The sequence below is a fragment of the Eublepharis macularius genome, chromosome 5 (genome assembly GCF_028583425.1).
Source record: "Eublepharis macularius isolate TG4126 chromosome 5, MPM_Emac_v1.0, whole genome shotgun sequence".
Taxonomy (NCBI): Eukaryota; Metazoa; Chordata; class Lepidosauria; order Squamata; family Eublepharidae; genus Eublepharis; species Eublepharis macularius.
This window is the reverse complement of record NC_072794.1, coordinates 98,833,979-98,860,990: the sequence shown is the minus strand read 5'-3', so window position 1 is coordinate 98,860,990 and position 27,012 is coordinate 98,833,979. Positions and strand designations below refer to the sequence as shown.

General features: G+C 41.5%; 1 protein-coding gene across 1 annotated transcript in view; it reads right to left on the bottom strand.

Annotated features, from left to right (window-relative positions):
• ERI3 (ERI1 exoribonuclease family member 3) overlaps positions 1–27,012 on the bottom strand; it is a 330,943-nt gene that overhangs the window by 230,465 nt on the left and 73,466 nt on the right. The window contains exons 4-5 of the mRNA XM_054981809.1: positions 22,545–22,604; positions 17,989–18,080 (exon numbers count right to left, since the gene is read on the bottom strand). Coding sequence (XP_054837784.1) covers positions 17,989–18,080; positions 22,545–22,604 — 152 coding nt within the window. The remainder of the gene's footprint in view (positions 1–17,988; positions 18,081–22,544; positions 22,605–27,012) is intronic.

Below are 27,012 nucleotides of genomic sequence, written 5' to 3'. Positions count from 1 at the left end.
TTACATTTTGTAATGTAGCCGTATGAACTTATTAGCTATTAGCCCTGTCCATTTTGCATGATACACTGTTAGCAAGCTTAGGGAATAGAAGCTCCTGTATTGTTGAAGGCTTTCACGGCCGGAGAATGATGGTTGTTGTGGATTTTCCAGGCTGTATAGCCGTGGTCTTGGCGTTGTAGTTTCTGACGCTGTGGCTGGCATCTTCAGAGGTGTAGCACCAAAAGACAGAGATCTCTCAGTGTCACAGTGTGAAAAAGTGTGTGAAACTCAATCCACAGGACATACTCGTCAGTTTTGATGTTGTATTCCTGTTTACTAAGGTTCCGGTAAAAGACACAATCGCACTTATTAATCAGATTTTTCCAGAGGATGTAACAGCCTTATTCCACCATTGTCTGACCACCACTTACTTCCAATGGGATAATGAATTCTATGAACAGACAGATGGGGTGGCCATTGGAAGCCCTCTCAGCCCAGTAAACTTCTACATGGAACATTTTGAAAAAACAGCTCTAGAATCAGCACCCCACAAACCTACAGTCTGGTTCTGGTTCAGAGATGATACCTTTATCATTTGGAGCCACAGTGAGGAAGAATTGAAGGAGTTTTTAAACCACCTCAACAATATCTACCTGAACATACAATTTACCATGGAGAAAGAAATCGGGGGGAAACTTCAATTTCTAGATACCTTGGTCATTCGCAAAGCAAACTTTCAGTTAGGTCACAAGGTCTACAGGAAACCAACTCACACAGATCGGTACTTACACAAAAACTCCAATCACCACCCCCGACAGAAAAGAGGCATAATAAAAACATTAGTAGACCGTGCAAGACGGATATGTGAACCGCACTTTCTTAACGAGGAAACTAATCATCTAAACCACACACTGCAAGCAAATGGCTACTCCAGAAATGAAATCAGAAGAGCAATTAAACCAAGGATAAATCAAACAACCAAAGAAAAACAGTCTCCCACAGGAAAAGTGTTTTTGCCATATATCAAAGGAATCACTGATCAGATGGGAAAGCTTATGAAAAAGCACAACCTTCAAGCAGTATTCAGATCCACCAGAAAAATACAACCGATGCTACGATCAGCAAAAGACAGTAGAGACCCCCTCACCTCCGCAGGAGTATACTGCATACCCTGCAGCTGTGGACAAGTTTACATCGGGACCACACAGTGTAGCATCCAGACAAGAATAAAAGAACATGAAAGACACTGCAGACTTGGCCATCCGGAAAAATCAGCAGTGGCTGAACATAGCCTAACTCAAACAGGACACAGTAACCTATTCCAGGACACTAAAATACTGGACAACACTTCCAACTACTTCGTTAGATTGCACAGGGAAGCCATTGAAATTCACAAGCATAAGCACAATTTCAACAGGAAAGAAGAGACCTTAAGAATGAATACAACATGGTTTCCAGTCCTGAAAAACACCAGGCTAACAAAATACTCTATACCCGACAATAGCCCTGCAGAGAAGATTAGCATATCAAGCACCAATCCATATGCAATAGAACCTCCTCAGGATACACTGACACCTCCCTCCATTAGCATTCCACACCCTGGTAAAATCTTTCAGGATGACTCAGCCCAACCCTACCTTCCTGAGTAGATATAAATTACCCTGCCAACTTCTTTTCCACACTGTGACACTGAGAGATCTCTGTCTTTTGGTGCTACACCTCTGAAGATGCCAGCCACAGCTGCTGGTGAAACATCAGGAACTACAACGCCAAGACCTCGGCAATACAGCCCGGAAAATCCACAACAACCAACAATAGAAGCTCCTGTCTATCACATTTCAGATAGCATCAGAGTCCAATTAATCACTCTCAAGAAACCACAGTGCAATGCAACATCAAGTGATCTTGTCTCCATATTGCATGATATCACCATGTTACCAAATTACTAGTGACATTATGACAAAGTAGCAGCATAAAAATCATAATATTAAAAGCAGAAAAGATATAAATTTTATTAATGTAACTGATTGGTAATCAATTATAAAGCAACTCAAAAATGTTTAGTCAGCTGACTTCCATATTACTTGTTTTTCTTAGTTTTCACACAGAACATTACAAGAATTGGATAGGGATATGGGGTTACTGCATTGCAAGGAATACCTATTGATGTTCCCTCAGACTCATAAATTGACACTTGTTCAGTATCCTCTGGCAAATTAAGTATGAAAGCTGTTTTAAATTGGAAGAAAGTTGAGTTTTCTCAGAACGATAATGTACTAAAAGTGCTAACATGGACAAGCAGGCAAGTACTTTATTTATTGCCTATGAAAACACACTCAAAATTACTTACAAAAGATTTTTATGTACTAACTCTTGTATCTGTAAGACTAGGGACTACTCTGTGGTTTACACTAGTCTTTGAATGCTTTTTTCAAATCTCACCTGCAAGGAAACAGGTGAATGCCCAGCCTCAGCTACTTCAATGAATTGTGTCAAATATTCAGCCCCGCTTTCCCCCTTAGAGCTTTGCTATCCTTTGTAATACCCTTGTCTGGCTCCATTCCCATGGTCTTAATTTTCAAACGGCAGACATCACCATGCTCTCTCGACTTTAGACTGTGTCAAAGCTCATTATGCTTTCAGCTAACACACCACCAACCCCTTCAGATACAGGGATGAGGCTCTTACCCTTTGTGTGTGGAAGATTAGACAAGCTGAAGTTTGCCGTCCATAGCAAGGTAATCCCTACGTGAACGGCTTAGTTACAAGCATCTCACCCAAATCTAATTCCTGGAAGCCACAGGGAGAGAGAGGGGAAGGAAAACACTTGCTGGATTCTGCATATAACCCTCTGTTCTTAAACAAAGAAGAAACAGAACAGAATGGTTGTAATACAGAACAGGTAAACTATATACACAGGGGAGAAAAGTGCAGGACTGAGTAAGGAGAGTGTTTAGTTGACAAGCCTAGCATAATTTTCTTGTGCCTTGAAGAATGTGAAATTTGGGGTAAACTAATACAAGTAAGGGATTTTGAAGAATTCTGCCATCTGTAAAAGAAATAGCCTTGTGCAACAGAAATCAGCATACATATGGTTCCTACACCTGTTTCTTCTAAAGACAGTGGTGTAATTGTACGGCATCTATCACAACTGAAAGGGTCAGAAAAGAATCTGACAAATTCAGCACACAGAACAATGCATCTAATAAAAATAAATTTTTAGGTGCTGACATGGAGTTGGATCCCATGTCAGCTCATGGAGGAAACTGATGGAGCAGATATTCCCCTACCTCACCATCCTCAGCAACCTACTGCTTGTCCTGTAAATTGTCTCTGAGGATTAGAAGATGCACCACAGTACAGGGAAAGGGGGAGTTGCTGACATAAAGAGAGAAAAGAAGACAAAAACACCTTGGAGGAATTTTGCCCAAGTCCTCATAGCAGTCCTTTCTATCCAATTAATGCGATGCATTTTGTTCCCAAGACCTCAAAGATTATTTTCAGAACAAGCTGTTAGGGGAAAGCTAAGGTATAGCTACCAACTCCTGCAGGATCCAACTCATTATTTTTTTTTCAAAGCAATGAATGTGTTGTCTGGTTTCAATTTTTTTTAAAGAGTGGAACTTCCTTGAATTTTTGAGCAAAAGTATTTACTCTTAAGGTATGTTGTGACAATAATCACCTTAGAATTATTCACAAAGAATCACAGATCCACAAGCATTAGCATCATGGGAACCTGAATCCAAAACCAAAAGTTACTACTACTGTCAGCTCATGATCAGATTCTAGACTAATGCTCGGCTTTAAAGGGGACAGTTATGGTAAAACATGTGCTTTGCATGTAGAAGGACCTACATTTAATACACAGCATCTCCAGTTAAAAGTATCAGGTAGTAGGTCACATGTAGGCTTGAGGGGACTTCAAGATGGGTGGGAATTTCTTAAAAGTTAGATACTGAAAGCACAATCAAATTATTTTAATGAGAAAGAAAAATGGGAGGAACCTAAAGAAGCTGGGGTGGCTCCATAAACAACTTTCTAAAGATCTGAAAATTTAAAAAGACACATTTAAGAAATGGAAGGAGGGCTGAATAGCCAAGGATGAGTATAAATAAATTGCCAGTACTTGTAGAAAGAGCGTTAGAAAGGCTAAAGCTCAATATGAGCTTAGGCTAGCAAGAAAGGCTAAACACAACAAAAAAGGGTTCTTTGGTTATATTCAGAGCAGGAAAAAGAATACGGAAGTCATAGGCCCACTGCATGGAGAGGAAAGTGAGATTTTAACAGTTGATAAAAAAGGGCAGAACTGCTCGATTCCTACTTTGCCTCAGTCTTCTCTTGCAAGTGGAACAGTGCTCAATCTGGCAGAAAGAGAACACATGATAACGGTAGGAAATTGCAGCCTAGGATAGACATAGAGGTGGTACATAAACACTTAGTTTCTGTAAATGAAATCAAATCCTCAGGGCCAGATGAATTACAGAGCCTCTGTCTATCATCTTTGAGAATTCTTAGAGAACAAGTGAAGTTTCAGAAAACTGGAGGCAGGCAAATGTTGTCACCTTCTTCAGGAAGAGAAGAAAGGAGCTGTCAGCTTCATTTGTTTAGTTATTCATTCATTCAGTTTTTAGCCTGCCCTCTCCGTGAACAGGCTCAGGGCAGGGTACAATAAAATACTCAGTAATACACATTAAAACAAATAAATACATTTAAAATCCAAAAACCACAAAATACATATGGAACAGTATCTCAGATGGCGGGCCCCTCCAATTTCCTCAGTGATAATGTAACCTAAAGAAGGGGGGTGGGGGGCCACAGTTAATAATATTCCAGTGACTGAGCTTGTGGGGGGGGGGGAAGTAGATGATTTCATCACTCTCCTGGCAGAAGACCAGCAGGGAGGCTCCTAAAACAATCAAAGACTGGCCTCAACCGTATGCCTGGTGGAACATCTCTGTCTTACAGGCCCACTAAAAAGATATGAGGCCTTGGTGGACCCAGGTGTCCTCCAAGAGAGAGTTTCACTAGGTTGGGGCCAGGACTGAAAAAGCCCTGGCCCTGGTTGAGGCTAGCTGGACCTCCCTGGGGCCAGGGGCCACCAGCAGGTTCTTATTTGCCGATCTTAGTGCTCTCCGGGTTATATACGGGGAGAGGCAGTCGCGCAGATATGTTAGACCCAGTCCGTTTAGGGCTTTAAAGGTTAAAATCAAAAACTTGAACTTGATCCAGAAGTCCACGAGGAGCCTGTGCAGCTGCTGCAGAATTGGAGTGATATGTGCCCTGTATGATATGCCCATCAGGGCACGTGCAGCAGTGTCCTGGACCCACTGTAATTTTTGAGTCAAGCCCAAGGGAAGCCCTGCATAGAACAAGTTACAGTAGTCTATTCTGGAGGTGACCGTTGCATGGATCACTGTAGTTAGGTCAAGGATTGACAGACAGGACACAAGCTGCCTGGCCTGTCGAAGATGAAAGAATACAGACTGGGCAACTGCTGTGACCTGGCCCTCCATCGATAGGGAGGAATCTAATATCGCTCCAAGACTCCAGACCAATGAGACAGGTGCTAACGGCACCCCATCAGAGGTCGGGAGTCGGATTCCCAAATCTGGCAACCCCCGGCTCAAGTACAGGACCTCCGTCTATACCAGATTCAATTTCAGCCGGCTCTGCTTTACCCATCCAGCTACGGCCTCCAAAGCTCTCACTAGGACATCAGGGGCAGAGTCAGGCCGGCCACCCATCAACAGATACAACTGGGTGTCATCTGCATATTGGTGACAGCCCAGTCCAGAACTTCACACCAACTGGGCAAGGGGGCACATATGCAGGCTGAATAACAAAGGGGAGAGTATTGCCCCTTGTAGGATGCCGCATAGATGATTCCATCGATTTTAAACATGGCAGAACCAACACTTCTTGAAAAACGTGGACAAGGATAATTAAAAACATTAAAATCAAATTAAGCAAGGGTATAATTCAAAACTAAGGATTTGCTAATGTGCATCCCAAGAACTGCACCAAGAGTTATAAACATTTCAAGCCATTCCAGTATGTTTTATCACCATATTAGAGAGCAAGCACTTGCTTTTTACCACATACTTATCAAAATAAAACTTCTGAGCAAGTAGTTTCCTGGAAAAAAATGAATTAAAATCTCGCCTGCCATGGAAACGATCAGACATACACCCTCGTATCTCAGTTTGCCTCTTGCTCACCCCCAAATTGCAACCTAGCCAAGTATAAAGCTTTGCTGAAACAGAGCAATGTCCATCTAGAGTCAGAATATCAGGCAGTGACCAGTCCAATGTATGCAGGAAGCCCACAAGCAGAGCCTCAGGGTAACTTTCTTCCTCCACAGCTTCTCCCTCAGCAACCAATATTAATCAGAGGTACACTTCCTCTGCACCTGGAAATTCAATTTAGCTATGATGGTAGACGTTCATCCATGAATTTTATCTGTGCAGACAATTAATCCCATTATAAATCTCTCAAACCAGCGGCCATCACCCCATCTCATGGCACTGCATTCCCTCCAATGGGAATGAGAGTCAATTAAACATTGCATGTAGAAGAACTTTCTTTTGTCTATCTACTGTTAACAAGCTTTGTTAGATGACTCAAAGTTCTAGTCTTTTGGAGAGAAGGGAAAAAGCTCTCTCTATCCATTTTCTCTAAACAATATATAATTTATAAATCACTGTCATGTCTTGCCCCTCTCACTCATTTTTAATAAACTAAAAAGTCTTAAGATATTAGCCTTTCCATACATGGAAACTGCCTTATTTGTGTCAGCAAAAGATATTCAGATGTGTGATCAGGCTGGTGACTCCAGAATATGCTACCATCACGATTGTGGGCATATTACATGATGCTTACTTAACACCTTGCTGATTACTTCAACAGCTATCTGATGTCTACATGGCCCACTAGAGATATATACATCATGTAAATAAAAGTAATTGAAGTAATCACAAAGGGCCTGGACAGACAAAGGAAAAAAATGGGTTATGATGACACAGTCTGATCCTGAAGAGATCAGATACAGAAAACCTAGCTTCTAACAGCTGTCTAGTAGAGACAGTCAGTTGCAAATGGAATCCACTCTGCCTTCAAGGGGGCTCCTGGAGAGTACAAGTAAAGCCTGCCTCAAGCAGAGAGAATACAAAATATGTGACACTCAGAAAAAAATACTTGAGCTGAAAGGCAACATATTTAGGATACGCCAAAGGATGCATTTATTCATGCCACATATAATCAGACTATGAAGTTCATTGTCAAAGGAGATCATAATGGCAACTAGGAAAACCACTCATAAAGCTATAATATCCCCAATATTTCTTCAATTACAACATCCTGAGGATTGCCAACTGAAGGTGGATATCACCATCATGCTGGGCTTGTGAACATGTTGGTACCGTTCTCTGCGTAGTTAAATGAATCAGTGGTTTGACCCCTATTTGGATGTAGCTTTGTGATGACATGAACCCACATTCAGGCGTGGGGCCAACCCACCTGAGTCCATGTTGAGGGATGCAGGGAGGTAGGAACTGTCCATCAGCTGGGTGTTCCCAGGCACAATGAAGTCAAGATGAGGCTGGCTGGCATTTGCAGGTGCAACAATGACTGGTGAGGGTGTGTCCCTAGGATGGAGGGATCGAGAAGGAGGTGGAAGCAGCCAGAAACATGACCACTGGCTAGAGTATGCTTTAAAAGACAATTGGTGAGGCAGCTGTGGGTGGCTGGGAATCAAGCAGGAGGATTAAGCTACTGGGCGGGGCAGTGAGGGAACTGACCCTGCCTCTGTATTCAATAAAATAAGTATATCAGGCAAACAACCATGGTAAACAACCATTTGTTAAAAGGGGCAGAATGGATGGGAAGTCCTTCCCTAGCTTGCTCCAGAAGCTGACCTTGCTAGCCTCCAGGAGTCTCCCATATGCAGGTGCAACCCCAACTCAGGGCATGACAAACTATCAGACTAAACTGAAATAAACCAGAGGTCTTGCATGAAAAACACAGGATTCAACATAACGCACAGATTCCTGCATGTACTGAACACCTTCAAGGTAATATGCAAGCTATAACCAAGGGGGAAAGCTGACACAATGGGGACCAAGCACTTTATTAAGGAGATGCCAATTTAAACTTCAACGCAGACTTTCACAAAATTCAACAAGGCCGAAATACCTAAACTCTACTTCTTGAGCTTCTGGATTATAATGATGAAATGAGATTGGTTAGATTGGTGTGTATTCTCTAGGAAGCAGCACAATGCATCAAGGTATAGCAGACAGAGAGTATTACATACGGTGTTGGTTTACTTTCAGAAAACAGCATTATGTCCCTCAATACTATGTGGACAGGGAAGAATTTGCTACAGAGATGTTTAAGTCCAACTATGACCCAATGAGCCAACTATGAGGATTGCAGGCTGTAGTGGTATGAATGAGTCCCAAACTACTCACTCCATCTTATCGTCCAAGCAAGGATGTTACCGTATCATGTGATACACAACTCACTCTCATGACAACTGATGTCGATTACACTTTTCTGTAAATCCCATAGATAATGTGTTTCCAAGGATGGAATCTGCTTATGCCAAGCTTGGCTCCTCAGCTTTTAATTCTCAAACCAAAGGAATTCCCTTCCCATAGCACTTGCTCTTGGGCTTAAGGTTCCATGGGCATACCAAGGCTGAATCCGCATGTATGTTTCAGCCTAGCAGGTCCTGTGCCTCTTATCTTCAAGTTCAGGTAGCTCGTCTTTAATTAGCATCATTTCTATGTCGATGGAGGAAGCGTTACACCTGGATTGAATGGCCCTCTCTCATTAGATCCACTGCTGTCATGATGTATTCAGACTGTGGAGTATGATTCATTTCCTCTTTTTTGCATGGGCTTCTTTTCTTTTCCTTAGTGAAGGAAGATTTTAGAATGAGTGACTCACATTTGCCAAAGCTGACATGAAGCTGTGTTGATGTGGAATGCTTTTGTCAGAACGAGCCTTCAGAAAGGTGAAGTTGCCACTCAGAAGCCTTTTCCTCATTAAAGAAATTGCATCTTAACAAGGACGGAAGAAGAGTGAGCAGGATGAGAACAGCCCTTTCCTCTTTGCTATTCCCGTCTAATCTATGGGGCCAGAAACCAGATTATCCAGCCAAACACACAGACTGGATACAGAATCAACAGCTTGTTTCTCACCCCAGCATGACAGCCACAGAGAGTAGTATCTTCCAAGGTATATCATACTGTACATCCAATCTCAGCTAGGCTTATGATAATACCTTGGCAGATACCATACAAGTACATACCATTCAACACTGCCAGACATTATATAATTACAACTGAGGCCACAGCTAAAGAGGCCTGGAGTTGCACAAGACAATACTAATGTACAGAATCACTGGGTCTTCAGCAAGACAATCCCTTTGAGAACAGGAACATACTTTCCCTCCCTAATCACAGACCACTAAGGACAGTATTTTTTATCTGTAGACTCACCCCAGCAGCTCCAAAACCCAACATGGAGCACAACAGTTTCCCAAGCATTTAACTTCCTATTCACACACTAACAAGGGTACACCCATGAAAACACAAAAAAAGATACTTTCATAGCTGGTACTCTATTCTGGATGTTTACTTAAGTGCGGCAGCTCAATCCTCACTTCCTTAATATGGCATCATTTACAAAAAAGAAAGTTTACATGCCCTCCTCTTCCCCCAGCATCATCCTTCAATCATCCCCAGCATTATCCTTCAATCAGACAGGACCAAACAAGGGATGACTCTTTGCTTTCCTATTCACATTCCATCCCCAAAGCTACCTCCTAGTCCTTTCTAACCTCCATCAAGTCCAATTACAGAAAGCCATTATCAGAATGCACTCCCATTTCCATCTAACCCTCAGACTCTTCCAAGAAATCCAACAATCAATCCCACCCAAAGCAGCTACATTTACCCCAGAAAGTCTAGTCCCACTTCCCCTGCCTCATTAGGACTTAAGGCATTTTGTGAGTGCTCTACATCTGTCCCTCCTTAATAGGTACTCTAGACATCGGACATTCCTGGCAAGCTTCATTACCATAAATGCAAATAAAAACACACAAGGTATGTCTTCCCATCAAATGGATGACATAAAACAAAATCTGTGCTAATGTAGGACATGGCTAGATAAAAGCCAACCATTACTATTCTAAGAATAAACAGAAATAGAAATAACTAAAGTTAGACACTAAATGTATTTTTGCTGTTTATTCCAGACGGCAAGTATCAAGAGGTTCCCTTATAATGTTGCACACATATTTTCAGATGCACATTAACTAGTTCTACTAGGATTTATTTGGAATTAGATGTTTAATGCCTATTAAACTTGCCAATGCTATGTTTGCAACTTTTTTTACTACCTCGCCTTTAACTTTTCTCACATCTGGATTTGAACCAGTATGCTTTCCACAAACTCACACCACTCCCATCATAAGCAAAACAACTATTTATCCTTTTTACAGTAATGGCACACTAGTTACCACAGTACTGTTAGGACATAATTAAACTACACAGAAGAATACACTCTAGGTATGCTGCACATCCCCAAACTACTGCACCTCTTTTGGTCCTTGAAGCAGCATTTCAGTTCTGCGAATCTTCCATTTGAAAAGAGATGTAGCTCAGTTCTGCTTGCTAAATCTTATTTGGCAATGTGTCTAAACACATGCAAACTTAATTAGTTCAGGGGGGAGCTCTGGCATTTGTAGTGATGGATAAAAGTAACAGGGAAATGAGACGAGTCAGGGTTGGCAGCAAGTGCTCTCTCACTCAGGCTCAAGCCATGTTCTCTGACATGTAGCTAATCAGATGTGATGCCACTCCAATGCTGCAGCCAATCTTAACTGGGATAAAGTGATGGGCTATTCACTAACAGGTTGCCTCTGGAGCCTTTACTTTGGCAACGCTGGAACCATTATTTCATGTATTTCTCACTTACTACAAGAGATACCTCTAATGCTATTGTGTAAAATTAAAAATATAAGAATGAAACAAAATAGTGAACTTTTCATAGCATCTTCATGGGCTGGAATGGTATCTTCACTCTCACATGAACATAAAGCATGCAAGAATGATGTTGGTGCACTCAAGAATGCTCCACAGAATTTTTTTCTACAAAATTCTCCTGCAATATCACACAGAAACAGAATAAATTAAAACTGTATGTTAAAATGGACAAAAAATTTTGGAGAAACCATGTTCATGAATCAATGAGAAAATCTATGGACTAAGGAAATCAAACTTACAAATTGTCAACTGTTAAGAGAAAATTGGTATAAAATATTCTTCAGATGATATATCACACCTAAAGACACTGCAAGAATCAGTAAGGATTACAGTGGAAAGTGCTGGAAATGCCACTGCATGGATGCAATATTTTATCGTACTGATGCAAGAAGGCATGAAGATATTTGATAAAAATACATGAAGAGATGCAGAAGATTTTCAAGCTTCAGTTTGAGGTAAATCCTAAAAATATGCTATTAAATATTCTACAGAGTAATATTACAAAAGAACATGGGAAACTTTTCAAGTATATGGTGACAGCTGAAAGAGTACTATATGCAGCAAAATGGAAGCCAGAATAACAACAACAACAAAACAACTGCGCTTATATACCACTCTTCTGTGAAGATTAGTGCCTTACCCAGAGCGGTGAACAAGTTAGTGTTATTATCCCCACACAGCTGGGGAGCTGGGGCTGAGAGGAGTGGCTTACTCAAGGCCGCCTACTGAGCTCATAGCAGTAGTGGGATTCAAACCATTAGAGTGCTATTCGCAGCCAAACCACTTAATCACTGTGCTACAGCAACTCTCTTGCCCCAATATGTCTGAGTGAACAGATCAGGCCTTTTTTTCTGCCAGAATGAGCCGGAACGGTGTTCTGGAAGCTCTACAAAGTAGTCATGTGTTCAGGTGGCCCTGACCAGCTTGCAAGGGAAAGGAGTTCTTTAAGCCCCGCTCTTCTGCTGGTTGGAGAAAGTCCCCCCCCCCCGCCAGCTGAAGAGTGGGAGTTAAAAGAGGTCCTTTCTGCTTGGCAAACTGTGGGAAAGGAGCTCTTTAATCCCCGCTCTTCAGCTGGTCAGGGGAAGCCCCAAATGGGCTTAAACTTCAGCTGAGAGGAAGGGGATTCCCCCCTCCCAGTTGAAGCCTTCCTCCCTCCCTCCCTCCTTCCCTTTCTCTTTCCTTTTCCTTGTCTTTCCTTCTTTCTGTCCCTCTCTCTTTCCTTCTTTCCATGCCTTTCCTTCTTTCTTTCCCTTCCTTTACCTTTCTGTCCCTTCTCTTTCTCTCTCTCTTTCCTTCTTTCCATGTCTTTCTTTCTTTCCCTTCCTTTCTCTTTCTGTCTCCGGGGGGGGGGGCGGTCGCACTATGCGCAATGATGTCACTTCTAGGAAGTCACTTCATCACACGGTCCCTGGAGTATACACACGCATACAATTACAGGGGCACCACCTTCTGCCAGGAGTTGCTCCAGGTGAGAATTCCCTCACCTGTTTCCCCATAAAAAAAGCCCTGGGATAGATGAAGTGCAAAAATATGCATCAATGGCTAAATTAACTGCTAATGTGCAAAAAAGACCAATATTGGAATTCCAGAAAAAGTTGAAAGATTTATTTGATTATGCAGCTTGAAGCTATGAAAAATTAAGAGTAGTTAATATGGAAATAGATAAATTATAATATAAATACCTTAAAAATTGTTGAGTATAAAATATGAAATAGATAACTGATTAAAAACTATTAATATTAAGTTTTAGGTATAAGTAGTTAAGGAGAGGGAAAGGAGAAACATCTCATAAGCTAGTTGTTTTGCCACATATTTTAAATATATTTATTTTTATTTTATTTGTTGGAGTTATAGCCCGCCCTCCCAACAAGCAGGCTCAGAGTGGGCTACAACATCATAAAACCATAGTTTAAAATACAATAAATAACAGTTAAAATCATAAAACATAAAATCAACAGATCTCATTGGACAGTAAAGCAGAACAAAACAAAACAGGCAAGAGACCAGCAGGATAATTTGCCAGCTCCTCAACCACTCTCATAGGCCTGGTGGAATATCTCTGTTTTACAAGACTGGTAGAACTGTAGTAAGTCCCACAGGGTCCAGGTCTCAAGTGGGAGAGTGTTCCACACCAGGCTGGAACCACAGCCACAAAGGCTCTGGCCCTGGCTGAGGCCAAGCGAATATTCTTGGGGCAAGGGACCACCAGCAGATCTTGATCTACAGAACATAACAACCTTCAGGGAACATGCAGGGAGAGACGGTCCCGAAGATATGCAGGTCCCAGTCCGTTAAGGGCCCTAAAGATTAACACCAACACCTTGAACTTGACCTGGAATTCAACCAGGAGCCAGTGCAGCTGGAGCAGTACAAGTTGAATATGTGTCCTAAACGGGGTTCCCACAAGGACTGTTGTAGTTTAAATTTACTATTTTGTTAATTTCTATGAACTTTCTATTGCTATTGTATTTTACTTTCCAAATAATTTTTTTTTAAAAAAAATGCTCCACCACATGGAATCTCCTACTGGGCACCAAACCTTAAATCTTAATTATAGGAGGGAAATGCACTTCCCTATCATGTACTTTTCACTCATGAAACCAAAATACAAAGATCTCAAGAATCTTTTGTCAAGAAGCAGACTGAACAGGATTTCTTGCACACAAAGAACACAGACAAAAAGGCATTTTTCTTCTAGCTAACAAACTGCTTTGCTAACATCTTGAACCCATTGTTTCTCGTTCTTGCTCTACATTTAAGGATCCTGGTTTCTCTTCTCTATGGCAGCCTCTTCCACATTCTATTAGCAAACAGCTAATCTACCACAAAAATCTCAGTGTCAGTTCTCCTCAGCCTTCGTATTTCATGCATGCCAAACTTTTTCATCTTTGTTGTTCTCTTCCAAATTGCAACCAGTCTGTGTGTGTCCTCCTTAAAATCTGATGATGAAAATGGGCAAACCACTACAGTTGAGCACTACTCGCCAAATTGGAGAGAATTAAATGAATTTCTGAAGCACTGCTAGCAAGGAAGTTTGGAACTGGCCAACCAGATCACAAAATTCCAAACATGTATGGGAAATCATACTTTTATTCAATTTGTTACAATTACTTTTGTAACCAGTGTGTAACTTTTGCCTTTAGCAATAGGAAAAGGTAACAATGCAGCTGGAGGCAACAGGCACACAAGACAAAAGACAACCATTAAATGTAAAATATTATTCTTGTGGCACAGGAGAATCTAACATCAATGCCATTCTGATTCTCTCTCCTGCAATCCTCCCCCACCAAACTCACAGATTAAGAAACATTTGGCCAGTTATACAGATATGAAGGCATCATGTGAGTTCACCTTCTACAGGTTCAATCTGCCCAGCAAGGTAATACCACAATGCACTGCAAATTTAAAGCCATAAACTAAGAACTGAAATATCAACAACTGCCAGAATGTCATGGGGAGAACAAAATGTGTCCAATATTATAGAGCCTTAATTCAGTCCCCAGGGAAAATCTAAATTCCGTAGTAACAATGAAGAATGAACTTTATTTTAATGGTTGTTGTGGGTTTTCCGGGCTGTATTGCCGTGGTCTTGGCATTGTAATTCCTGACGTTTCGCCAGCAGCTGTGGCTGGCATCGTCAGAGGTGTAGCACCAAAAGACAGAGATCTCTCAGTGTCACAGTGTGGAAAAGATGTTGGCAGGTCATTTGTATCTACTTAGGAGGGGTGGGGTTGAGCTGAGTCATCCTGTAAGATGGTTGTTGTGGGTTTTTTTGCATATGGAGGTTCTTTTGCATATGGATTGGTGCTTGATGTGCTAATCTTCCTGTTGAAGTTTTGCTTATGCTTGTGAATTTCAATGGCTTCCCTGTGCAGTCTGACAAAGTAGTTGGAAGTGTTGTCCAGTATTTCAAGCAGTATTCAGACCCACCCGAAAAATACAACAGATGCTACGATCAGCAAAAGACAGTAGAGACCCCCTCACCTCTGCAAGAGTATACCGTATACCCTGCAGCTGTGGACAAGTTTACATCGGGACCACAAAGCGTAGCATCCAGACAAGAATAAAAGAACATGAAAGACACTGCAGACTTGGACAACCTGAAAAATCAGCAGTGGCTGAACATAGCCTAACTCAAACAGGGCACAGTATCTTATTCCAGGACACCAAAATACTGGACAACACTTCCAACTACCTTGTCAGTCTGCACGGGGAAGCCATTGAAATTCACAAGCATAAGCAAAACTTCAACAGGAAAAAAGAAACCTTAAGAATGAACAGAGCATGGTTTCTAGTCCTGAAAAACACCAGGCTAACAAAACACTCTATACCCGACAATAGCCCTGCAGAGAAGATTAGCACATCAAGCACCAATCCATATGCAAAAGAACCTCTTCAGGATACAGTGAAGCCTCCCTCCATTAGCATTCCACACCCTGGGAAACTCTTACAGGATGTCTCAGCTCAACCCCACCCCTCCTGTGTAGATATAAATGACCTGCCAACATCTTTTCCACACTGTGACACTGAGAGATCTCTGTCTTTTGGTGCTACACCTCTGAAGATGCCAGCCACAGCTGCTGGCAAAACGTCAGGAACTACAATGCCAAGACCACGGCAATACAGCCCGGAAAACCCACAACAACCATTGTTCTCCGGCCGTGAAAGCCTTCGACAATAAAACTTTATTTTACTTTACTCCATTTATATCTCACTTTTCTTCCATTGTGATCTCAAGACAATGTACACAGGATTTATATAGGATTCTCGGAAGAACTTCCATACAGGCACTGACCATACTTAGCTTCAGCAAGGGAGCTATATGATATGCCCTTTAACCATACCATGCACCTGGTGTAGTCTATGGTCAAGCTAAAGGTGCAAGGCCCTTAACACACCTGCCTAGGATGAACTCAGTCAACTGATAAGAAGCAGCTCCTTTCCCCCCATTTCATTCAAGATCCCTTTTTTCTCCAAGACTCAAGAATAAAAGAGTGTCAAGAAACATCAGCAAGTGCTATCATGCTCCTGGGCACCTGGCATACTCTCCAGACTGTATCCATAAAAAGTTCAGAAGATAGTCTCAGAGAGAAGGTCAATTTATGTTAGAATAGGAGGTGTGAAAGCTAACAGTACGTACGGATCAGATACAGGGAAGCAATTGTTTGGTCCTCCATTCTCCAGCAGGATTTTTGCTGCCAGTTCACTCCCCATTTTGTAAGTTGGCATCAATCAGGCCAAGTAGGTAATAGGACAAGCAGCACCTTCATGCTGAACAGAATACATATGTATTCTCTCAGGCAATGTGCTTCTTAAGATATGGAGAAGTTCATGTTAGACTGAAAGCCAAACAGAGCTGCTAACAAGTTGTGAATGTCAGGTTAGCATTGTATGAGTCAATCCCACAAACTTTTCCATGTGAGAAAATATCAGCCCTCTGCTAGGGTAAGACTGATACTACGTCATAGGAATCTAAGCACTTTCTATAAGGCAGATATTACTGAATGTAACCAGGATGAGGTAATATATAGCACATATAGCACAAACCAAACCTTCGAAGGCACCAAAAGACATGCTTACGCACTAGGAACACATATGCAGAAACCAGCACTCAGCAGCCTAAATGGCCATTTGAAAGAGAATCAGGCACTAGCAGACCACAGCAGTAATGGACACTGAAGGATGCAAAAGGTAATCTAGTAGTAAAATGTTCTGCCCAAAGTGAAATCAACCACTCACCAACCCCCTGGCAGATCAACCCACTCAGTCCAGACCGCAATGTGTTAGAAGAAAATGCAAGTGTATTGAAAGATTGCAGCTGAACAAGAGAGACATGGGCCCTCCAGGGTCACTGACTTGGGAGAAAATTTCACTCCATGCCAAAAACATTCAGATCTCAATACAAGCCAGGCATAATTTAAACAAGACAGAACATGTGGCACAACAGTAATGTAATAGCTTTAGAGTTATTAAGCTTCCACTGAATTAGGAAAGATGTACTTAGGTTTGGAATAAGTAGACACAGTTTCAAGATGATAAAAAGATGATGCTGGGAGGCATAGTGATGGAGGCAGGTAAGTTTAGGTAAGTAGCCATGTTGATCTGCAGTAGAACTGCAGGATTTGGATCCAGTGGCACCTGAGAGACCAACAAGACTTTCAGTGTAAGCTTTTGAGAGACAGAGCCCCCTTCTTCAGACACCTTTGTGGCAGGCAAGGCACACTGGCACAAATTTGTGGCTTCATGTTGGCTGTGACTGCAAACCAGCACAGCTAAGCATACTCATCCACTGAATACTGTTGGGAATGGGAAGGGGTGGGGAGACAAGTAACACAAGCAAGCTGACACCATTCAGTCAGAGCCGAATCAGGGTAGACTATGAGAGCACTGACAGTTTCAACAAGAGTATTTATTGACATGCATATTTGTGTATACATGGAGGAAGAAGGGAAGAAGAAAATTAGGTGGCTACCCCATGCACAAAGAAATTACTAGCTATGTCCTAAGACAAAATAATAACATAAAAATCATAAATTGCTAACACATGCAATTTCATGTTGTTGCTAAAAGCAGAAATGCATTAAAGGCCGTAACTTAAATTCTTTTTGTAATGTATTCAGCAACTATGTACATGATCAAGCAACAGGTGGGTGCTACACTTCTTCTTTGACTTAGCATGCTTCACAGTTATGCCTTTAGGGTGATAAAGCACAAGTAAGTGGCAAACTGATATGGCAGGAGCCAAAAATAATACAACAGCAGCTGAATGTGTCTTAGAAATACATTATTTGAAGATGGTTGATTCCAAGCAGCACTACAGCAGCTAAACAGATACAGAGAAATTGTATTATACTACATTCTCGGTATCCGAAAAATAAAAGAGACATTAATATCCAAGTGCAGAACCTTGCCAGGGGTAAGAGTGGTTGTCATCCACTGTACTCCATCCGATACTCACATTACTTTCAAGTCCCAGTCTCCACAGGTTACAAAAATTGACTTGACACTGGGATCCAAGAGGCCTTCCTTTGCCATCCACTCATCGACCCTCTAAAATAAACAGATGAAAAAAGATGAGCTTTCTGAAACATGGAAAGAGATGCAACAGTTAAATGCCGATAAGCTTCACAATCACAAGAGGAGAAAATTGTGATCTTATCCGACATGGCTCCCCCCCAACACACACACTTCAACTCATTCTGTTCTCCTCCTCACTTCTATGAAAGTGTGCTCGGACCTTTGAAGATTTCTGATAGAAGACATCAAGCAGTCAGAGAAGGAGTGATCTTATCAGGCATCAAAACATTTCTGCTTACAGACTGGCACTCACGCAATATTTATAGGACAATAATATTGCTTGGCCATTTCTTGTGCACCCTGAATCTCCACATCTCCAAAAAACCAGAGCCTGGTAAAACAGGTCTTATGTCAACATACCCTCCAAACTAGCAACTGCTTATCAAATCATGTTCAGATTTTGAATAAAATAAGACATTGACAAAGGGATCCCACTAGTCATCGAGTGGAGAACAAAAAAACACACACTAGGAATTGTTATACTAACCAGCTACATGATGACATTGAGAAAACTGTGTACAATTATTCCATTGTTTTTTAGTATCGTAACTATGACTTTATGTCCTTTAATGGACCCCTCTATGAAAACCAGATCCTACCACTAGGCATGTGCAATTCGTAATTACAATACCAGATATATGCGATTCAGCTTTATTTGGAAATACTGAATCAAATTAGAGAATCTCGAATATATTCAGGATCCCAAATACTTGAATATCAAATATCCCAAATATATTCAGGATATCTGACAAATGCAGCTCCAGCCACTTTAAAGTGGCTGGGCTGCTTCAAAGCTGTTTTTCCCCAGGCTTTCCTGGGCTTATTCTCACAGAGAAAGAGGGAGTGAGGCAGGAGGGAGTTGATGTAAGCGAGTGACCAATGGGTGCAGGAGCTGAAGTCTGGCCAATCAGGGATTATTTGATGGGAGAGAGCCTTTTTCAAATTCTGCAAGGGCATAAAAAGCAGATTTGACTCAGAGCAGACTCCACTTTCTGGGAAGTTTCTGATGACTAGATGTTGGCCTAACCTTTCGGTCAGATCAACATTAATATACGAGAGACAGATCTTGTATAGTTTGGACTGAAAAATATCCCCAAATGAGAGAGAGCAAAGGATGCCATACAAACCAAGTCATGAATTTGACAAATTTATTCAGATCAACTTACATAGGTTACAGAGAAAAGCTTTTCAAAAATCACGTTACAAAGTTCTAACAAGCCAGGTTATAAAACTATATGGAGATAGAGGCATGATAACTAAAAAGATGTTCAGCAAGATACAATGGAGCATGATAAGTTGTTTTACCAATCCAAGAAGTCAGTATTGGTGGAGAGAGAGGGAAGCTTCACTTTTCTTCTAGGCCTGAAAACGAAAAGGGAAGAAGTAGGGAAAGCACGGGCACTCTTCTTTCCCTCCCTTTTTGCCTCTGCCATCTGTAAGGTTCATTTTTATACTTTTTCTGAACACTCTCTTCGCCTCTCTTTCACCAATAAGATCTCTTGGAGTCGTCTCTGGCAAGGAAACCACCTAAAAATTATAAAATCTGCAAAATAGCTGGGTCAACTCAACCCACCGCAATATTTACAATCATTACTCAAATTATGACAACATACATCAGCAAAAATCCCCTAGGTTATTCTGACCCGCTCCAACCATACCTCATTGCACCATGTAATTGTACAAAGGCAAGCCGCTTCAGATTCGGGTATTTGAATCACTTCAGAATGCTCTGTAAAGATTCGGAGCATTCCAAAGTGATTTAGGGGACTTGGATTTCTCCCAGCACCCCCACCCACTCCCACCTCCAAACTCCCCCACTTAGCCCCCCCCAACCAACTTACATGGCCCTTTAAAGATCCCTGCCACCTGCCAGCTGATAGTTTAAAGGACCCCTTTCCTGCCTTGCAAGCAAGTCCCTTTAAACTATCAGCGGGAACTGACTTTGCTTCAGAGCCCCCTCCCCCTCCTCTAGCCAGTTGGGAGGGGGGTTGATTTTAAGGCAAAACCCGGTCCTGGCAGGGCTTGCAAGCCGCACCAGGAACCGGAATCGCGTCAGAGCCCCCTCCTCCTCCACGACCCAGTTGGGATGGGGGGAGACTGAGGTGAAGTGCATTCCCGGCGCAGCTTGGAAGCCGTGCCGGGAACCGGCTTCGCTTCAGAGCCCCCTCCTCCTCCTCCACCCGGTTGGGATGGGGCAGACTTTGATGCAAAGCATGATATAACATAGAGACTGTGCTGTGAGTGCTTGCTGAACTTGGCCTGCCCTCTGGCAGCAATCTGGCTTTTGTATTAACCACTGCATACCTGGAGTACTGCTGTCTGTCTGGAGGAAGACCTGAGTGAGGGGAGAAAGGAACTGCCTGCCTGCCTGCCCACTCGCCAGCCAGGATCTAGTTTGGGAGTCTCAGACTCGTATTTTTCTTGTTTAGGGAGGAGCGGGCTGGCCTCGTGTTGGGTTGGGGAGGGGTAGGGTAAGGGAGGAAGGGGCTACCTTTTTGTTAATTAAAGTTTAATTTTGATAAATAATTGTTTTTGTTGTGGGGGTACTGTGGCTTGTTGTCTGCTGTTTTAAGAGTTTGCAGTCTGACTGTTCTTGTGAAGTGGAACATTTTTTCCCTGGTTGAAGTATTTTGTTGTTGTTGTTTGTTGTTGTTAATTTTAAGAGTGTTCCTGTTCTTTGGGAGGACTGTATTTGCTGTTTTTTTAAAGTTGTTGGTTGCTTGTTTGCTGCTTCTCATGAGGGGAATGTTTCTCTTGCTGCCTGCTTGCTGTTCATTTTTCAGTTTTCTTCTTGTTGGGGGGATTGTATTTTTGATTGCTGTTTTTTAAAGCTGATTCCTTGTTTGCTGTTTTTCTGAGGGGGGAGTCACTTTTTCGCTGTGCTTAGTGGAGTTTTGGGGCTCTCTTGTTGGGTTTTTGTGCACTGTCTGAGCGCTAGTAGCTTTTTGCTTGCTCTAGATAAAGTTACAACAACTGTGTTTGCTTCCAATTGCCAGTGCTGAGTGCTTGTGCCGCATGGTGGTTCTGCTGCGGTGTGGTTGAATATGTTGTTACTTGGTTCTGTTCTGTGGTGTTATTGGCCCTGGGTTCTGCCTGGCTTCTGTGAGTGACTCTGGTTCTGTTGGGATGCTCTGGTTTGAAACGGATTCTGTTGGGCTTTCTTGGTTCAGCACACAGATGCTTAATTGTGGCTTAAACAGCAGAGAGGCTCTTCTAAATATCTAAGACAATCATTACATGATGAAAAGAATATGCGAGAACAGGAAAATCAGCAAAAAAGTGGAAAAAATTCTGTGCCATTCAAGCCCAGGATTAGAAACTATTGATGTAATAAAGGGGGGGGGGCACTTGAGAAGGTTAACAAATTCATTTGATGCAAAATATATACAAAATATAATATTTAGTATTTGGTAGATTCAGGAGATGCTTATAAAATTGTGGACATCAACCTTGCCCTGGAGATGTAACTTTTCAAGTGCCAACTAAATGCAGTAGCCTCATGCTTTTGAATGCAAGGTTATTCTTTGTGTATTGGACTCCACATGCAAATTCCTTTGTCCATCTTACAGGGAAGTATCATAAAGTATGTGTGTTAATTAATCAACCAAAGGCAGCATGGGAAGGGAGGTCCCATGGACAACTTCTAAGATTCTCTTCATCAGTCATTAACAATCTTTGAGCAAAGTTGAAGCAATAGAGAAACCATCATTCAGAGAAATCCTGCTGCCTGCTTCCCCACCTCAAAGGAGGTTCCAAGCTGTCCCCAAAGCAAAAAAGAGCACTAACCTTTAATCAGATTTCCTTACACAAGTCCTGGTTGCAATTATTTTGATTAAGAACTATTAGGCACAAATCCAGATGAGAGCAATGCATCGAACTGAAGCCACAACAGGATCTCCTTCTGGAGAATCCATAGTTGGCAAATAACAAAAGCTATTGATTGCAAAAGTACTTTCAGCTAATTAAGCCTTAAATGCTGCTAGAATTCAGTATCAAGCAAATGGCACTACTGAAGCTATCTCCAGTACTCAGAACCCTCACAGATAAGATTTCAGTGACATTCTTCCTTCAGCTGTGGTTTATTACAGAGCATTTAAGTAAACATGTACATTAATTTATCATCTTTCATGCAAAGTCTTAATGTGCCATTGCTGACCCCTGAAGAACATCTCCAGTGAGAGAGTTCCCCCAAATACACACCTCCTGTCATGACTTCTGGCAAGAGTCTGGACATGCTGTCACTACCTTTGACATGAACAGCTGGAAATGACAGATCAATGGTTCAATATTTTCAACAGCATGTCACTGATGTGACAGCAAATGTTATTCTAATGAAGCTGTAATCATAGTAAAATTACATAGTTCAATACACAGGAACAGGAAGGGGGAGGGGAGAGAACATGTCAGATGCCAGGAACTTAAGGTTATTCTACTTACCTCAAGCACTTGCTGGAGACTGGGCTGCCCATCCACCATGGCTTGAATAATTCCAGTCAGCTGAAACAAAGGAAATACAGAAAATGAAAATCAGTATACTGAAACGACTACAGGAAAGAATGGACCATTTCCTCCTGTTCCTCCCACTGACATTCCAAAATATTCCTGTGCTCTACATAAACAGAACCCAAGCACCAGCAACTGCAGAAATCCAGATGAGGGATCTACACACAATAAGGAATAACAGCAAAATCTCAAATTTAGTAAGCAAAAAACATTTAAGAGAGAAATAGTTGCTTGGAAACCATAAATATATGGGCTCAGCTTTCATAGTAAATTCAAATATTAGTTATTGTATTCAGACTCTTGAGCCTTCTGCTGGGATGTGACTGGACTGAGCCATCTAATTTTATTTTAAAATTAAACTAAATGTATTTTCTTATCTTTGACCGAGCAGGGTCAACCTTGTCCTCACCACCTCTCTTCTTGATGCACACAATAATCTAATTTGATCAGTTAAGAGTACTCAATAGAGAGGATCCTTCAGTTCAAGAAGTTGGACTTAGTGACCTCCGTCTATGCTCACTTCTTGGACTTACAATTTTAGTATGAAAACATACCAGCAAGTACTCTGGTTCCAAGCCAGTAAGAAAAGACCCACAGATTCAACCCTACTACGCAATCTCAAGGTATGACTATAGCAAGCAAAGTCATCTTTCTCACTTACACTAGTTCCTTTGTACATGCAACAGAAAACGGGAGGTAACCCACCTGCTGTCCACAACAGAAAGGCAACATGGAATGTAGATATCTTCAGTCTCCAAAACAGACAGTTTAGGAGAACAAGATCTATACTTCAAGCCCTGCAATTGGTGCTCTAATGGAATAAGTAAAATACTTCCAGTTTTAGTGTATAACTATTTTCAGTGTCTTTCCACTGCATCCCTAATTTACATTTTACAGCCCAAGGTATCTTCAGGCAGTCCCACACAATGGTGATTAACATGAGAGAAAAGGGCCATAAATAGATAAATAAAATAAATCTCTCTGGGAAAGAGAGAAGCGTGGGGCATTGACATTGCAGTTTCCCAGGGAATGCAGGAACAAGTATCAACACATTATCAGAATAAAATGTACAGTTACGATTGCAATTTTATAGATAATTACAAAATCTATTTGAAGAGAATCTTTGTGTTTTCAAAAGCTTGTGTTTTCAATGAAATCCTAAACAGAGTTACTCCAGTCTACGCCCACTGAAATGAATGGTCTTAGATTGGAATAACTCTGTTTGGGTATTTCACTGTTTGTATTATAAATCTCACAAAGGCAGAGGACAGTATTGTCAGTATTCTGCTAATTCATGGCAGGGGTGCGGGGGGGAACAAGAAAAATGGCTATTTATTACAAGGATCACCCATGTGTCTACCATGAGGCCTAAAACAAAGTGTTTCATGATAACACACAAAGCAATCCTAAACAGAGTTACATCTTACTAAGTTCATTAACTTCAATGGACTTAAAAAGGTGTAACTCTATGTAGAACTCCACTGACGGAAACATAACTCTATAATAATGATACCCGGAAGTACAAAAAGAAAAGAATAATCATATTGTTTATTAAGGGCAGACAAAAATACAGGCTCTAGGACATCACAACTTCCTACCTTGAAGCAGGAAACCATAAACCTTAAGCTTCTCAGTAAAATGCTTACAGGTAACAAAACTTCATACAGGCTCCTCCACAAGCTTTTCTTGTCAATTTGTAATACTTTCAAATATGTCCCAGCACACTCCGCATAAGAGCTAGAACACCAGACAATAACTACATAATCTAGGATTTGTCATCCAGAACTGTATTTTATTTCTATTTGTTGTGTAGCTGTTTTGTTTCCCTCTCAGCTTATTCCCAATCTTCATTAACACCTTTCCATTTACTACACCTTGACATAAAGGGATGGATCCTACATACTGCTGGCAGAACTGTGCTCAAGAAACCTTCCTACCTCTCTCAAGGTACAACAGGCTGTTTTGCACCCTGAAATGAAGTTTCCTGGGTATCAAGAACAGTGTGGACTGCAATGAGAATGTGCAGGGGGAAGGGGAAATCAACAGAAATCTCCCATGAGAGAAATAATCATTTGCACAAGCAGAACAAGGCCTCTAATCCAATCACTGGATACATGGGAGTGAAATGGTAAATTTTGGGAAGCTCTGGCGCCGTACAGCGATCCCTGTTTTAGTTTTCCCTTCCCATCTCAGAAGGTACTGTGACCAGGGAAAGCATATCTGAACTTCCTTAGAAAGAAAAGATCCAGATGGTAGAGGTCTAAGAACAGATCTCAGAATATCTACAGCCTGAATGCTAAAGCTTAAGAAAGAGCAAACAGGAGTTCACTCAGGATGGATTTGGAGAGCAGAGGGCCTGACTGGACATGGTATGTCAGAGTAGTACATAACCAGCAATTTACATTTAAACTTAATGCATATTTTAAGAATATAGTGAATTTTTTTAAAAAAACAATCATTATTTCAGAGACATTCCAAGAGAATTTAATGTCTGTGGCAGAACATTCACACCCATACCAATTCAACTCCTAGGAAGCTAAAATAAGTGCTGCACTGGAAGGAAAAGAAGAGAGCACAGCAACATCATGATATGGGGATTAAGGAGGGGGCTGTTCAAATTCCAGATGCCACTCTAGGAACAAACATAACTTTTAAGTATGACTCAGACTCAGGTACAAGGCAGTTACGGTTATTTCTCCTTGAGGAATCCATCCAGGTATTTTATTAATTTGCCTCCACTCTACACATGCCACAGAGGCTACAATCCTAGTAGGGTTACCAGGTCCCCGTACCTTCCTGGTGGGAGGGGGGGTGACCAAGCACTTATCTGGGATGATCTCCTCACACAAGCGCTCCCGGCGGGCACAATAATGTCACTTCCAGAACTGATATCATCGCGCTTGGTGGGAGCGTGCCCGCTATGCACTGGCCTGGGAGGTTTTTTCCTACTGGACCCATTCCCCATGCCTTTTCCTCCTGCAAGCCAGGTGAGTGGCGTTGGAGGGAAGAGGCTGGGAGCAGGGGATCCCCCACCCCAGTGGGAGACTGGCAGGCCTAAAGTTTAAAACTGTCAAAAAGAAAAATTCAGGAGATGAGTCATATCTCTCTGTGAAGCACAAAGCTCTCCAGCTCTTGGTTATACTAATGGTTCTGTCCAAAGAAAGAACAAAAGGTTTAACATCTCACACCTTACTGCAATGTCATACCTAACTAGTGAGAAAGGTGGACTATAAATAATGTAAATAAAAATAAATAAATATGATGCCACTGCTCCCTTCCTTTATATCTCAACTCAAAACCACCTTTCCATTAAGACTTTGTCTTAAACTTTTAACCTTGATCCAGACCTGGAACTACATCAGTTTCCAGACATGGGCATAAAAATGTATCTCCACAAAAGTAGCAGCAGCAAGCAGCATAGGAACAGCACTCATACACTACCTGTTCCCATACTGCTTACTACAACTCCTGCACCTCCACCCCTGCTTCATCTTCTTTTTTCCCCACTGCATCTACATAAAAAAGGTGCAATAGCAATTGCAGCCTGGATTCTCCCAACTTTTGCAGTGCTATAGCAGTAAAAGATGGCTTAGCAGGAAAGGGTGAGGAGCCCTATAAATAGCTAAAAGGGTTAGGCTTAATGAGTTGTCACACCTTGAAAACAGAGCTGCCGCCCTCCCCACAATGACAACAGAGATAGTATCCTCCTCTCATTTTAGACTATAGCTTCCCTGGAGTAAAGACCAGTCTTTTGATTGAGTTACTTTGCAAAATACCACTGTTGGCACTATGTATATAAGGAAGTACACTAGCAAACTGGCTTCCCTATTTGGCTGACTAGCATTAGAACTGGGGGAGGGGAAAAGATTAAACTCCAATTAAACTGTAATTACATTTAATGAATACCAAATACCTGACTAGTTGAATAAGCTGCTTATAATAGGAAGATTAGTTTCTCTCAGCAACTTCCATGAAATGGTAATATACACCTTTTAGGGGAAATTTTTTAATTTTCAGAATGCAGAGCTCCTCTAGGTAGGCTCCTGAAGTTCATCAAACCATTATTAGGTGAGTTTTTAAAGAGAAAAGGGGGCAGAAAGACTGCATTTTGCATTCTTTAAACTGTTTTTATATTAATCCATAGTTTAATTTGGTAATAGCAGTTGCCTATAGGGCACCCATACTATGGGAGGGAAAACAAATTTAGAAAGTCAATTGTTTTATATCTCCTTGGTTCCTTTTTCCCTTTTCTATGATTAGTTTTTTATACTATAAATAGTATAAGTAGGTACCATAAGATGCAATCTTTAAAACACCCTCCTGGGAGTATGTGCCATTGAGTAACATGGGACTTACTTACATGTAGGTCTGTATAAGGGAAGAAACCTAGAGTGCAATCCTA